Source organism: Lytechinus variegatus, chromosome 7, assembly GCF_018143015.1.
Source record: "Lytechinus variegatus isolate NC3 chromosome 7, Lvar_3.0, whole genome shotgun sequence".
Lineage (NCBI taxonomy): Eukaryota > Metazoa > Echinodermata > Echinoidea > Temnopleuroida > Toxopneustidae > Lytechinus > Lytechinus variegatus.
The window spans coordinates 11,449,280-11,464,834 of NC_054746.1; the positions used below are offsets into that span (position 1 = coordinate 11,449,280).

Sequence of the window (15,555 nt, forward strand, 5' to 3'; positions counted from 1 at the left end):
GTTGGAATTTAAAATTGCTAAAACTATAGCCTGAAAATAAATTGCCAGAGCCTGAATTCAGGCTTTTGCCTGAAAACTGGCATTCCTGTGTTTTTGATCTCAAGAGTCCCTGACAAAGTTCATTAAAAAAAAACAATGAAAAACAAAAGGTCCAAAAATAAAGAAATAAATAAATTGCAAAAAAATATATATATAATACATAAGAAATTGATCTGATATTGCAATTTCTTTCATGTAGAACATTTTGAGCTTTATTTGGGGAGTTAGAGGGAAAAAGTATGATTTTGAATACTAATTACGTATAAATTATCATAATCCCTTAATAGTGATTTGAATGAAATAAATCACTATACAATTTTGTAGATTATGTCCCAGACAACCTGCGCGCCAATTTTTGGTGCGATCGCATGATTAACGGCCGATACCTAAAGGATGGATGGGGGGGGTGTGAGAACTCTCACATTCAAGCAATGAATGGGGATTTCCGGGCTCTTTTGAGCATTTTGGGGGCCTAAGACTTCGACTATAAAATGTGACCAAAGTTATAATTAGTCATGCTTACAAGTTTACATGTAGATTAAAAAGGGAAAAACAATTCTTTCAAAAGAATTACCATTTTATTAAATCTAAAATTTACATGAAGACTAGTCTATTCATATAAAAAAACATTTGCTTCTCCTTGTAAGGCAAATGGAATCCTGAATATTATTTACCCCTCTTCCTTGCATGAGAAATATTATTTATAACCACATTCCTTTCTTGAATTCCTGCAGAAAACCATCATCCGGCCACGGTATGCTAGGCTCCTCCATTCGCAGCAACGCATCTAATGTTATGGCATCCACCGCCAAATTATGCATGTCTCTCAGACGGGCACTCTTCTTCCCTCCTGTCCTTGTGTGGGATGTCCACAAATAAGGAGGGATGCCGGAATTGCCGATCAAAAACAAATTTCAGGCGACCCTCTGCAAATTTGCAGAGGGCACAGTTCACATGAAAGCACATACAATTTTGGGCAAATGTCATTTGTACTTCAACACATGACTACGAGGCATGCATAAACATGCCTCCTCCATGCCGACTGCTACATGTAACGTTCAAACCCTGGTGCTCATACATAGTACATGTACTCAGTTTGGCATGTATTCATGGGTCCATATGGTTCAATGTCTTGCGTCACCTGTACCAATACAAACATGTAGGCTACATGAACCTTACGCATGTGTGCCAGCACAAAATGAAATAGATTTCAGCTAATGATGAAAAAGTGATTTCTTATCGAAAAATGAAGGTAGTTAACAGTCAAATATAACTACTTTCAATGAAATATGTAAATATATCAATAGGGCAGTTCACAGCCCATGTGAAATGCAAATTTTCAAAATGCTAGGCTGCTTGTTGAAGGCTTTCCTTTGATAGACAGAAACCTATTTCTCAATTCACTGCTGAAGAATTCGGAAAACCCCCTAAAACTTAAAGAGAAATGCCAGTAGTTGCAGTAAACACTGATTTCATGAGAAAGTCTGTAAAACCAGGCTTAATTGTCAGTATATCATTGAGGATGTAGATGTGGTACAGTTACATAATCTGAACTTTGTGAAATCTTGAAATCTACGCTGAAAAATGTTCACAATGAAGATCACCAACACCGATAGGCACACATGGGACAGTGTATTATTATTGCTGGAATAAAGACCCGACGGAAGTGACCGAACCCGCGCTTATTTTGCTTATTTCTCAGCAATTACACTATTTCTTCCAGAATCCTTTGGCACATATTTTTTATTCATACAAACAGACACCTGGGTGGTCATTATTTTAGATTCTGTAAAAAGTCATTTTGAGATCATTACCAATACTGGACTTGACCTTTAAATGACTCAGCCCCAATACATGTGCATTGTATGCTATCAAAATGTCAATGGTTGAATACTATACAACGAGTACATGTACAATGTATCAATCATGATAATCGTTGCATATCCACAGGTCTATGAAACACCCCCACAGTAATGAATCATACACATCAATATCTGTAGAGTCTAGTATTTCAGGATATCCCTCAGTCATTATTTTCGTTTGTTTGTTGACATCATCAACAAACTGTTAAACATAGCTTGTACTTTCACATATGATTTACAATTTCTTCTGTTCTTTGTAATATAGGTGGGGACATAGACTTCAGTGTAGGCTGCGCATATAGCTTGGCTATTTTAACAGAATATGTGAATATTCTGGTATTTTTCATGAAATCATATATCATTATAGAATCACTATTTGTATTCTAATTTTTTGGAAAAAGCTCAACACTAAAGGACTACAGAAGAGCAATATACCACTGAAACAATTGCAATTACTATATATCCTAATGTACCTACCGGATCCACATAGGCCTATCTATACAATGGCATACTGTACAGTTCATTTTCAAATAAAAATTCTCATTCAATATGTTTAAATAAAAATCTATTTCCTGCAGATTTTGTTTGTATTCACTTACAATGTAAATGATCAACAAACCTTGTTTTGACTGGCTCTTATGAGCAACAAAGGTCTCATGTCCTCCATGGCAAATGCAAATAGCCATCCTTCAATAAAAAAAATTAAAGCAGCCTGCCCATTCAAAGTGTTCACCATACAATGTCAAACGTGACAACAAACTTGCGACTGAAATGGGTTACAAAAACACAGGACTGCCTCCTGTAGAATGTGGCTATATCAGAGCAAGAGCAGGGACCTAGCTTATTATACATGTAGTACAAAATTTTGTCATTCCAGAAATAGATGGGTTAAGAGTGGTGAAATGTAGAAACAGCTGGCAGTGCGGTCATTTCTTGATGGGAGAAGGGAAATGAAGTAGAAGAGCGATGAATGAAGGGGGAACGAGACCTGATAGAGTGTAAATCACATCTACTTTCATTCCTCGATATCCAAGGATGTGACCAAAGACATAGCTGAAACAATGCATAAGAGAAATATTTCAAGAATATAAAAGTCACAGCTCAACACTATGGGGCGCAGACCGAATAACATTCTTGAAGTCAAGAGTACTCAGAAATAGTAAAAAGGAAATGCTATTTGTATCAAACCAAAAAAATATTCGCTTATTTTGAATTCAGCTCAAAAATTGAATTCTAAAGCTATTTCTTTTCAAATATCAAATACAAATTTTTAATGATAACTTTAATAGGGGTTTGCCTTATTCCCAGACACTACGAACCAATCACAAATGTCTTTCATGTTCACCTATGACACTGGCATTTTTACTGTCTTATCAGACGAGTCCCAGTAAGTGGTAAATCTACTATGATTGGGGTATCAAATACGGTAGACAGGTAGTATCTTAAACACGCAAGCACTGTGTAACTACAAATGTCTGACATAAAAATGAGTTCAGAACGTCAGGTAAGGAACTGTTCAAGGAAGACCACATCCTGTTATTGAGTGACAGAAAAGGCATGGTTGGACATCTGACCCACTTCAAGCAACTTTCACAAGTAAAAATTAACCGAAGTGACATACATTAACCTATTTTCTTTGACAGATGACTTAATACAAATGAATCTTATTAGAGGTGCATGTACAACACCACTTCCCCCCTCTACTACAGGGGAGGGGGGGGGGAGGAGGTATCATGAAACACAGTCAGTTATTTTCACTGTCCATTTTGTTCTCAGCCAATCAGATACAAGGATTTCAGTAGCTTATAACAAGGTTGTGGACTATTTGTTTTATGAAATGCTCCCTTGAACTATGGTGATCCCAATTTCACTGCATGAGCGACAGTCACATCAAACAATGACAATGAGGGGTGTGCTCCGACAGGCAAGAGCAAGCATAAAAGGCCAGGTCTGTACTGACGTCATACTATTCATGTGGGACTGAAAACATTCACTGCTGTAACCGGACTGTTTGGGAATGACTCAAGCCATACAACCCTGGTAATTTTCATCAATTTCAAAGATGATACTCCCATGTGTCACTATATCATGCTGGAAAAGGTTAGACGTAGAGTCACATATTTGCCAATAAAATTCAGAATATTTCAATTATCAACAGAAATGAAGGTACATGTTATGACTATGAAGTGTTGCATGGTGTAGATTGATTTCAATGTCATCGTTAAGACGTGATGTTAATTAGATAACTTATTACACAACTATTTCAAAATATTACATTTCATCTTAAAGGGAGCAACTGGGCGTTGTGGCGTGCGCCTGTAATCCAAGCTGTGGGGAAGTTACAAATTGATGCAGAGGGTCGAGGTTCGAGCCCTGGTCACGTCTTTCGGATGGTGACGTTAAAGGTCGGTCCCAGACGTAAATAATCATATCTGATTGATACACGTCTGACAAAACTCAAATACACACAATTACTACATTATAATACATTATTTGTAGAATTTTTTAATCGGACTCAGATGTAATGACATGAAGAAAACATTTTCTATATTCATGGCTATATTCTAAGGTGAGACATAATGAATCAGTGACAGTATCACCTGTTCTTTATGATATTGATTATCTTTTTTTTTCATCATCATATAGTATGCACGTTCCTTGTAAATGTCTTATCACTTATGTTAATTTTTTTCAAGTCTTTATAATCATGTAACATTGTTGTTAAATGAGTAATGTTTTATTCTATATTTTTTGTTGCAAAGGCAGAAAAGGGTTATTTATAGCAAAGGATATATTCCCAACTAAATCTTAATTTCTGTTTCCTTAAATGTTTGGGTAACTTTGGGGCAAATACCACGAGACAAAGCATCTCATTCAAGATGTATTTCATTTTCATGTCTCCATCCTGAGGTCCTTCTTTGTATGTCAGTATTCTGTTGTAACCCTCCCACCTCAATATTTTCAAAGTGGAACATAAACAAGTTTTGTGCTTAAAGATTTCCTACCTTTCTGGGGGAAAAAACACAATTAAAGTCACAACACCCTCTGTTGTGAAAGAATACATAATTTCTTGAATGTCAGCAATCTGTCTCAGAACTGCCAGTAGAGACGAAAAAGATACATAAAACTAGGCTTGAGTAATTTCTTTCAACTTGAATATTTCCACCTACTGGTACACTAATTCTGTTTATAACATTGGATTTGAATAGATATTGAGCTGAATATAGAAAATGAAGGAAAGCTGCTAAGATTCCAGAGGGCGGTCTCACCCACACTTTAATCCCCATACTCACTTGACATTTGTATCTTCTGACATCCTAAATCATGCAATAAACTGTTCATTATTGCAGTGATCGAATCTTACACGGCTTATCTGCATTTTTTCCCCATGCTTTTTCTTTACCCAAGTTTTAATAACTATTGCTAAACATCCAACAAGTAGGCCTATACACCATCCCCCTACATGTATGTCAAATCTATCATGATCTGAGCAAGTTTGCGCATGTTGGATCTAACACGTAAGAATAAAATCTTATAAAGGTCAAGAATTCATCAACCATCCCTCTTCCTCCAACCTGTTTTTACGATAATTCAAAATAAATAAACACACTCACCTTTTGTAAACTACTTGGATTCAGTTGTGTTTTATCTATGATCTTGATTGCAACCTGCAAAAAACAAAACAAGATAATACAATTAAAGCAACAAATATTGAGAACCAATCCAGGGATTAGCAGTCTGATGACATGATTTGTAGACATTGAAATCAGAATGAATTCTCATAAAGAACAAACAATAATATATATTCAAAAGAGAAAAAAGAATCAATCACATCACACAAATCTGGAGTGAGCGAAAGGTCACGAGCATATTTCTTTATGAAGTCAATAAAGTCTTGCAGCGAACAGAAATAATCTCTGCTTGGTCTGATCTAATATAGTTCAAGTGCTCGTGGCACAAATGGATCACTTTCTTGCTTTCTTTATATTCCTTTTACCTTGACCAAAGAAACACAACTAAACAGCACGGGTCATACAAAGTAAGGCACACTTTTAACTCTACATGCCAGCTGAATGCCTTCAAGATAAATATATTTAAGGGTCACTGAATGGATTCAAAGGATAAAAAAATAAAAAATAAAAAGATACAGGTCTACAAAAGACCAAAATTATGCCCCCCACTAAAAAATAAATAACTAAAAAAAAAATAAATAAATGAATGAATGAATAAATAAACCAATAGATAAAATAAAAAAATAAAAAATAAAAGAAAAATTACCATTTGGATGTATGATTAACTGAATCTTACAGAATCATATATGAAACAACAGTTGATGTTTACAGACCTAGAAATAAACTATTACATTCTTCTTCTTTTTTTTTTAAATTGTGAACTAACCATGGATGTTTGACCCCTGGCACTACGATTGATCTCAACGACACATATTGCCTTCAATCTAATGTGGTTAAACCACACCTATTTTTTTCAGACTTTTTTACAGCAAAAACCCTGACAAATATATCCCTATAAATGTGCACAGGCAGCACAGATGACAACAAACACTTTCCAACATACACATTGCATTCAAATGACCTGTCAATTATTGATCTAAAGGGGAAAAAAGCCCTTGCAGAACATGGTGGTTTTGTTTTTCTAATTTTTTCCCCTCAGACACACTCATCAGGCGCTTCATTGTAGTTATATTGAGTTCTGAGGACAGCGAAATATGGATTTGTTAGAAAATGTCAGAGGCCGAGAAGAACTTTGTTAGAGGACATGTTTTTTTTTTACTCAATGTGTGGGGGTGTGATTATAACGTGACATAAAGACACAAGACAGGGGAAAAACGTGATGTAAAGGGCATGAAATAGAGAGGACAAATATTAACAAAACAAAGGGTATATTTAATTTTTTTGAGAAACAAATACACAATAAAGAATATTTATCATCAATTCAAACTCCGCATTATGGTCAGTCTTATCCCATTCATGCATATTGTGTTCCAAATACTTTCATTATGTAATAAAAACAATGGTTATTATCACTCATAGGCCTATGTGTATAATTTGTAATTGTATTCAAACTCTGGATCTTACTCAGATTTCAAACGAGATAAAGACATTCCTATACTATTAATCAAGTATACTATGTGTGTATTAAAAGACAGCTGAACGATTGTGAGGTTTTAATTCTCAATGTATTCAAATTGCATTTTTGTCCATACAGTACGCTTACATGAATATTGAAAAAGACACTTTCATGCAGGCACATGTACATGTAAGCCATAATCTTGTGTACCATAAAAAAGTCAAGGGTTATTCATTTTGAAAATAACATAAAATGTTTTTTTATATATAGAACAAAATCAACAAATTGTACATTCCTGATTTCAATTCTTTCAAGTAAAGGATCTGTTCCAAGTTGTATCCAAGGCATAACTACTGTATGTACTCTATCACAAGAAGAGTTTTCAATTTAGAGGTGTTCTCTCCCTTTAAAAGCAATTACAGTGCTCAGGTAACATGCAGCCTTTCCCCTGCCTTAGCCACTGTAGTGAACGCTGAACAAGCGAACCTTTACCAGCCATAAATGTACCTGATAGGTCAACCTGCTCAACGTTTCCAGCACCGGTCCAATGGCCTAAGCATAGAAGCATGTCCAACACTACAACATTACTAATGCCTCATGCATCTTGTGCTTGACGTTGTTCTCGAGTGTGGCTTGCGGATTCACAGACAGACGATGCTGTGGGACAGGAGGGATCTATGCATACCTATGCAGTGATGTTCCCAACTACGTTTTTGCACATGAAATGCACAAACAACATACATTAAAGGTTTTGAGTGTAGTAGTGGTTGTTTGAGAAATGAAATAATGGTATGAAACTGATTGAATGGGTCTTGAATTGTCTAAATTTCATGAAAAATTCTTGCAAGACATCAAGCTTGACCAAAATATAACTGTATTACTAAAATATAACTAAATGAATAATGAAACAAAAATGAAAGACAGTAAGAATCAAACAACCTAACCAAATATTGTAACTAGGTTCTGTTCCTACACATACACATTTCTTTTTATAAAGAATAGTTTATAAATGAAAAAAAAATTGAAAGCTTAAACAGTCCAACACCTCTGTCTCTTATATTCAGCTAATTAAAAAAAAATGCCCCCCCCCCTCCATGAAGAACATGGCAACTGTTATACAGTGACACCATTGACCTGTACTACTACATGTAGGTCCATGGCCACACAAATTATCTACATTACATTATCTAGATCTAGTCTTTATATTCAACATAAAATGAGAATGTGGTGTCTGGAATAATAGGCTAGGTATATGCAGCTATATTGACACTGCCATGCATGATTCATGTATGAGCGGCTTGATTGATTGAATAACTCAGGTTCAATATTGATTGCATTGTTATTATCCCCTCCTATCACAGCCATAATGATACATCCAGCAGGAGAAAAACACAAATTCTATATGGATGATAATTACGCAGCTCGGCTTGTGTGCCTGCACTAATCATAATAATCTTGTTAATGTTACAAGGATAGACAACAAAGATTTGATCACATTTCTTGAAAAGTCCTTGTCATCATTATCTATAGTGTATTCCAATACTTGATTTGACTACATGTATGTCTGGAATATTTCTCATTGCAAAAAGGTCAAACTTATATTTGTAATCAAATGTTGACTCTATGAATATAGCAAATTATAATTAACAAACAAAAAACAAAAACTGCATACTACGATTAAAAAGGCAAATTCTAATACTCATATTCAACAAACATAAATTTGTTGGCCAGTGACTCAATCTCTTATATGTTGGCCAGTGACTCAATCTCTTACATGTATATGTTCAAGTCTTACATTTTTTCCAACATTATCTGCAAGCTACTAGTATACTACTGTTTAATTATTTATTTCAACTAAAAATGTAAAGGGGAAAAAACAAAGCAAAAAATAAACAGAGCAACACGAGATTAAATCTCTGGCAGTAAAAAAAAATCAAGAAGAGAAGACAAAAAGAATTTTCATTTGAACAATTTACAGACAATAATCGAACCATCAATAGACTGATTTCCAAGAAAGGATATAAAGTAGTAATTGATATCATACATGCATGTATACCATGTATCAGGGTTCCCAGCTTTTCAAGAAAACAAAATTCCCTGATTTTTCCCTGATAAAGTTTAAAAATTCCCTGACAATTATTTAGACCCATGCCCAGTTTCGCACGTTTTGTAAGTTGTTGCAGTGAATAACAGGTATTTTCAGTATAAAAACAAAAATGTAAAACTAATTAGTACCACCATAACCAGTCATTCAATGGATGTTGTTTTGATATGCAAAAAAATATAAGAGTCTGACTGATTTAGTGCTTTCGACTTTGGGCCGATCAAAATTCCGATATTTCCCCCATTTGAGGCATTTTCCCCTGATTTGAGGTATTTTAAAAAATCAAATTCCCTGGTTTTTCCCTGACTGGAAAAAAGTAAAATCATTTCTCTGATGGGCTGGGAACCCCTGATGTATCTATTTGATTTGTCATTTCCATTTCATTTGTCATGTGCTAATCACACAAACATCCTTTTGAAAGTACAAAGGTCATTATTAATGACAGAACAATGTACTTTGGACAGAAAACTTCAGCCTTACTAAGTTATAATCATAATGCATAGTACATCATGTATTTAACCGAGTAGTCTTCATCAGCCGTTACTGTTAATTGATTTGTACTGGTTAAAAAAAAATTATATCCATGGAGGCATGTCAAAAGGCTATCATTCACTTTGAATTCTTCAAAAAGAGCTCTCATTTGGGAAAATTCCAAGCCCATATGAATTTTAAAAATTGAATGATAATAATTTAAGCATTACTAATCCCAATTCCATTCAATAATTGTGAAATGCACTTATCTACATCATAAAGCAGCTGGATATGCACTTGACCTTCGACCTGACTGCCATAAAGGGAAGTAAATGTCACAATGTTATAGGGTAATCAGGCATGCTTATATAAAAAAAAAATGGGTTGATCAAGCTTTCTTTAGCAGAGCAGTACATCTTTGTGAACTCAATCTGACCTGGAAAATTTGTAAGAAATCCAACCTAAATACTCTTTGAAAACAATTTTGACTGAGGGTTATGAATTTTTCTAGTTTGGCTGTCTAGACATTGTCTTCCATGACCATGAACATTAAAACAAACATATTGTACATGTAGGATTATAATTAATCCCAATTTTTTCACAAATATTGTTTCACCAATTATGAACCACATTTAAAGTGATGTTCAAGAGCAAATGAATAACATATGTATAATAACCTGACATTTGAAAAGAAAATGATAATATATATTGTACTTATCATAATAAAAAAAACAAATTTTTGTTTCACACCCGATTCTCATAAATTTGAACTTTCATGCTTGATCAAATATTGAATGTAATCTGATATGGATATATTGGCCATTTCTATGAATTGTTTAGTAAAATATTAATATTAAGAAAATGTACTATAAGCAATGAAGTCTTCTAAATGTATCCCCCCCCATCATGCTAACCCTACTCCACACTATACGTATGTTTCTGATTCTGAATGAGATTGACAAAATAATTTTAACAATAATACCCTTCATAAAAGTACATGTACATAAAACCCAGCATACAAGTTAAATTTTGATTGCAGTCGGATCGTCCACCACCAAATAAACGTGTAGAAATTTCTGTGTGTAATATCAATCACTGCCCAATAATGGCCCAACACAACTCAGGCATCTCTTATAATAAATCAAACAGAAGCTCTTTCAGTATGCACACTGAAGCAGTGTGAATGCATCAAGTAATCGGCAGGAAAAGGGGGGTGCATTAAGCACTACCATGGATGTTTTCAATTATAAACACCCTGCGGACAATGTGATAGTAATTTTGAAGTGAGGTTATGGCGTTAAAGATAGCACCAGTGCAGAAACCGTGGGATTCGAGAGGGAAATAAATCAAAGTTGGCACTTGCCTCTGACCTTAATTTGACACTGAAATAAAAATTACCAAAAAAAAAAACCCTGACTATTTTCTGAGGATCTTCCTTGTTACACTGTTGAGGGACTGTGGTGAAGAAATTACATCCCAAATTCAGGTAGAAATCTACATCTATATTTGTTACATATACCGTGTTGACACGTGCATCAGCTTTTGGTCACAGAACCAAAAGCCGATGCAGAATCGGCTTTTGGTTTATCTTGCACCGCGTTTACACGCTGTCACAGCTCGCGAGGGAAAAACCTGAAATGATCCGCGCATCAACAATATATGTCATAATAAAGACAACGCTTACAAGTACGTCATTATGGTAAAGTAAATGAAATGTGCGTCAATTGCCGATGCAGAATCAGCTTTCTGTTTACACGTAGAAAAAATAGCCAATTCTGCATCGCCTCACGGTTCTGAACCTACCTCTTTGGTGGGACAAAATTGCTGATTCTGCACCGAGAGCCGATGCAAGTTAATTGTTTACACGCAACAAAAAAGTCGATTCTACATCGGCTCTACTTCTGATGTCAGGTTATTACAAAGACCAGCAAAGTAATCCTTGCTAAGCAATTGTGACGTAACTTGTTACCACGCAGTCTAGTATCATGCACAGCGCACATACACTTAACGTGTAAAAATCTTGCACTTGGGTTTGGTCATGGACTGAAAGTACAGAACAAAATATGACATTGATTTATCTACCAAAATGCCTTGTATAGGGAATATGTAATAGCTACGACTTTAGAATGGGAGGGGGGGGAGAGATAGCAAGCTAAATGACTATTATACTTGAACTTGTCACAGCAATGATTTACAATTCCCAAAGTGCTCTCACAAGATCCCTAATGTTGACTCTTCAGTGATTGCAGTTGACATGGCAAATGTTGTTGCGCTCTCATGTGCTTTGACCAGCCTTATGGAGAAAGCAGCAGGCCCTGATTGAGCAGGACTCATTTGCATACTAGGTGGAAACACAGAGTCATGCACCTCCAAGACAAGTGCTTACATTATTACTCGACTCCCCACTACTACATGACTGTCACTTCATAATGGATACATGGAGTCCTAGTGCCCTACATGTACATGTTTTCCCAATCCCCCTGTTGCACTTCGCAAAATATCTAGTAGGTATTTCATAAAGCTGTTTGTAAGTTACCAATGACTTTACGCACAACTTAATGCACAACTGACAGGGGCGGATCCAGCTTTCGCCAATTAGGGGGGCCGAAAAAAATTTTCATCAACATTTTTCTCGATTGGATGCTATAATCAGATTTTTTTTTCAGGGGGTAGTCTTAACTAAAAGCTGAAGTCTTAAGTATACGTTAGTTTTTATTGTTATAAAAAAGATCAGGTAATGCGAGCGCGAAGCGCAAGCTAAAATTCTTTGATATTTTATGTCCTTAGAACTGAAGATTCTGAGCCGTTTTTATAATCATTAACAAAGATAAGTATCTAGCTAAACAATGCGAGCACGAAGCGCGAGCCAAAATTTTATTATAGTAAAGTGAAAAGGGACTCAATTAGGATTGTTTTTAGTGATTAATGAAGAGGATACAAGTATCACCAATTAAATAATGAGAGTGCGAAGCGCTTGCTCAAAATTTTTGATATTTGAATAAAGAACAAGCTGTGTGTCTCAAACAATTAAATGCGTGCGCTAAGCACGAGCTTAATTTTGTTACGTACTGACATAATTAAATAACATTTTGACAAATTTTGGAAAGAATTTCCAAAAAAAATATAGGTATCTCACAAATCAAACAATGCGAGCGTGCAGCGCGAGCTGAAAATTTTGATATCAAAATTTGTGTAAATCAAACAAAATAATGAAAGGTTGATGTGCGAGCTAAAATATTGTTTGCAAATTGATTTCAGAACTGGATATATGAAAGGTCATTTAATCCTCTTGAATGGGATTCATTACAGGCAATGCGAGCGCAAAGCACGAGCGAAATTTTTTATATAAAGTTTATTCTCCAATTCTTCCCTTCACCTTTTTGTTTCCTTTCGGGGCCGGGCCGGCCGTTACGAGGCTGTATATTTAGTCCAGTCAATATAGGGTTTGACCCACCACTAATTGCAACACGAGATATTCCACTGCAATGCTTTCAAGGAAGGTCCCCTAAACAACATACTAAAAGTCCCAAGAAATCCAAGCAGTGGAAATTTATGAAATTTGCATATTATGCAAATTAGCCAAAAAAGTTAGAAAAATAAGGAAAATAGCCCAAAGATTACAAATTTACTGTCCAAAACAATTTAATTTGAGCAAAAATTCATGATAAATAAACTGTATTCAATGTGTTTTGTCAAAAGGGCAAAAAATTAACCTCATTTGCATAATATGCAAATAAGCATCCTTATATGGAAAAATGTCAAGGAATTGTGATTTTTCTCTCATTTACTGCTTGAAAATTTTATTAATACTTAAATTTACATGCTGCTATCACTGCTATCACTATCACGTTGAATACATTTGTACTCAGCTTAGTGTCTGTGGTGTAATTCGCATATTATGCAAATAAAATTATCTAACATGTTATTAATATTCAAGGAAACACACTGGAGATACATCCCTGAAAATTTCAAGTAGATTATCTATTTAAATTGGAATATGGCAATATAGCAATACCTTACAGGAAGGTTTCCTAAACACCATATTAAAAGTCCTTAAATATACAAGCATATACGAAAATCACAAAATTTGCATTTTATGCAAATTAGCCATAATAAATTACAAATAAGGAAAATAATCCAAATATTGGAAATCAAGTGCAGAAAACAATGCGAATTGAACTGAAGCCTATGATAAGTTTTACAAATCTATTTATTTTTTAAATAAAAAATCGTAAATAAATCTACCTCATTTGCATATATATGAGCATTATTGAATGGAAAAAAATCAAGAATTTTTTAGTTTTCTCACAAAAACAGTTATGAAAACATTTCAGTCTAGATCAATATGATGTGATCACTAAGAATGGCAAATACATTAATAATCAGCGTAATATCTGAATTGTAATTTAATTATTCTGCAAATAAGCATCCGACATGTTATAAATATTCAAGGAAACACATACGTGATACTTTCCTCGAAAATTCCATATAGATTATGTGTATTAACCATGGTGACCTTCCTACACTTCTTACTTGGTTGATATTGACTTTTGTCACGAGCAGTTACCCCACTCATATTGTACAATGATGAGTCCATTCTACATGGATCCCACTGCTTGAATGCTTCAATATTTCCATCCAAGTCTTGCTCTCTTCTTGACTTTGTAGAGACTTTGCGTTTCTTGCGAGTATAGTCCACGCTAGCAAGCTCCTGGATTGCCAAAAATCAGCACAAGATGTCACACCCGTACAAATAAAAGTCCATTAGCTTCGAATATTTGGTCCTTGTAGCACATCACTTAGCTTATAAACTTGGGGTCCTTGTATTCAAAGCGCTTGACGAAAAATCACCATCCTACATATCAGAGCTCTTATCTCAGCATAGACCAACACGCAGTCTCAGATCAAGCATTGCTGAGGGAATCTCTCAGTCACACAACCTGGGGTGACAGAGCCTTCTACATCTCTGGGCCATAGCTGCGGATAAGCCTTCCCCAATTTATCAGGAGAGCAGAGACCTAATCAACTTTTGAGTCTTACCAGAAGACCTTTCTGTTCCCCACTCCAACACTATCCCAAGAATTGTAGAATTACTAGGACAGTACTTGAACTGAATAATGATCCTAGGCACTATTTGAAGACCATGAAGACATTGAAATTCGTTAGATATTTCCTATTTTTGAGCAAGCGCCATGAGCACCCAGCTGAGGCGGACACTGGTGCTTGATAAGAACCCATCATCATCATTATCATCATCACTTGTCTTGGTGGTGAATATGAGTACTTGCTTGGATCACAAGATCTCTGGGCATGCTTAATAAAAGTAACAATGGGCATTTTACTATACGAGCGACATGAAAGCCATTCATAAATTCATGATAAAGGCTTAAAGTGCATTATAGGCATGTTTCTCAGATACAGGAATCGCGATTAGACGTTTCTGCTGAATCCATTTGTTGCTTCATGATGAAGCATCCATTTTCTGTTCTTTCCTCTTTGATAAATATATGGCAACCATCACCAAATATTAAAGCTATAGTTTCTAAGTAAGTCGTATGCAAATAATAATATTAATTTTCTGATATTCATGGTAAACATAAATTCCTCAGTGAGACAAGGAACAAACCAGATGGAGGACTAAGCCAGTTTATTGCCTTTCCAACAAGAGGACACAATATGATAGAATACCCTTAACATCACCATCAAATACCATCCAACACTGATGAGACAGTGTGTACCACTTCCAGGATTTATTTGCCACATAGGTGTTACTCATGTCTATACTGTGAGGTTATCCAGAGGAATAAACCTTTTATTAATCATGGTACGACTATGGATGTTCTTCTGGAGGAATGCTGACTTTAATAGTGTCATGCAGATGTACTTTGGACAATCATACAACTCTCTGTACTGAAATCCGACAAGTCGAGCATAGGAGACTGAATGCCAATCAAGAGGACTTTAACAAGAACACACCGTTAACCATGTTTT

The 15,555-nt window shown here is 35.3% G+C and overlaps 1 protein-coding gene across 6 annotated transcripts in view; it reads right to left on the minus strand.

Moving 5' to 3' along the window:
- The window catches only part of LOC121418443 (MAP/microtubule affinity-regulating kinase 3-like), a 109,275-nt gene that overhangs the window by 55,102 nt on the left and 38,618 nt on the right, over positions 1-15,555 (minus strand). For 5 of the 6 annotated variants that reach the window (XM_041612326.1, XM_041612325.1, XM_041612323.1 and 2 more), the window contains exon 4: positions 5,516-5,569. In XM_041612326.1, the coding sequence (XP_041468260.1) occupies positions 5,516-5,569 (54 nt within the window). Of the gene's footprint in view, positions 1-713; positions 744-5,515; positions 5,570-15,555 lie in introns of those variants that run through there. The other variant, XM_041612327.1, reaches the window with a different exon arrangement.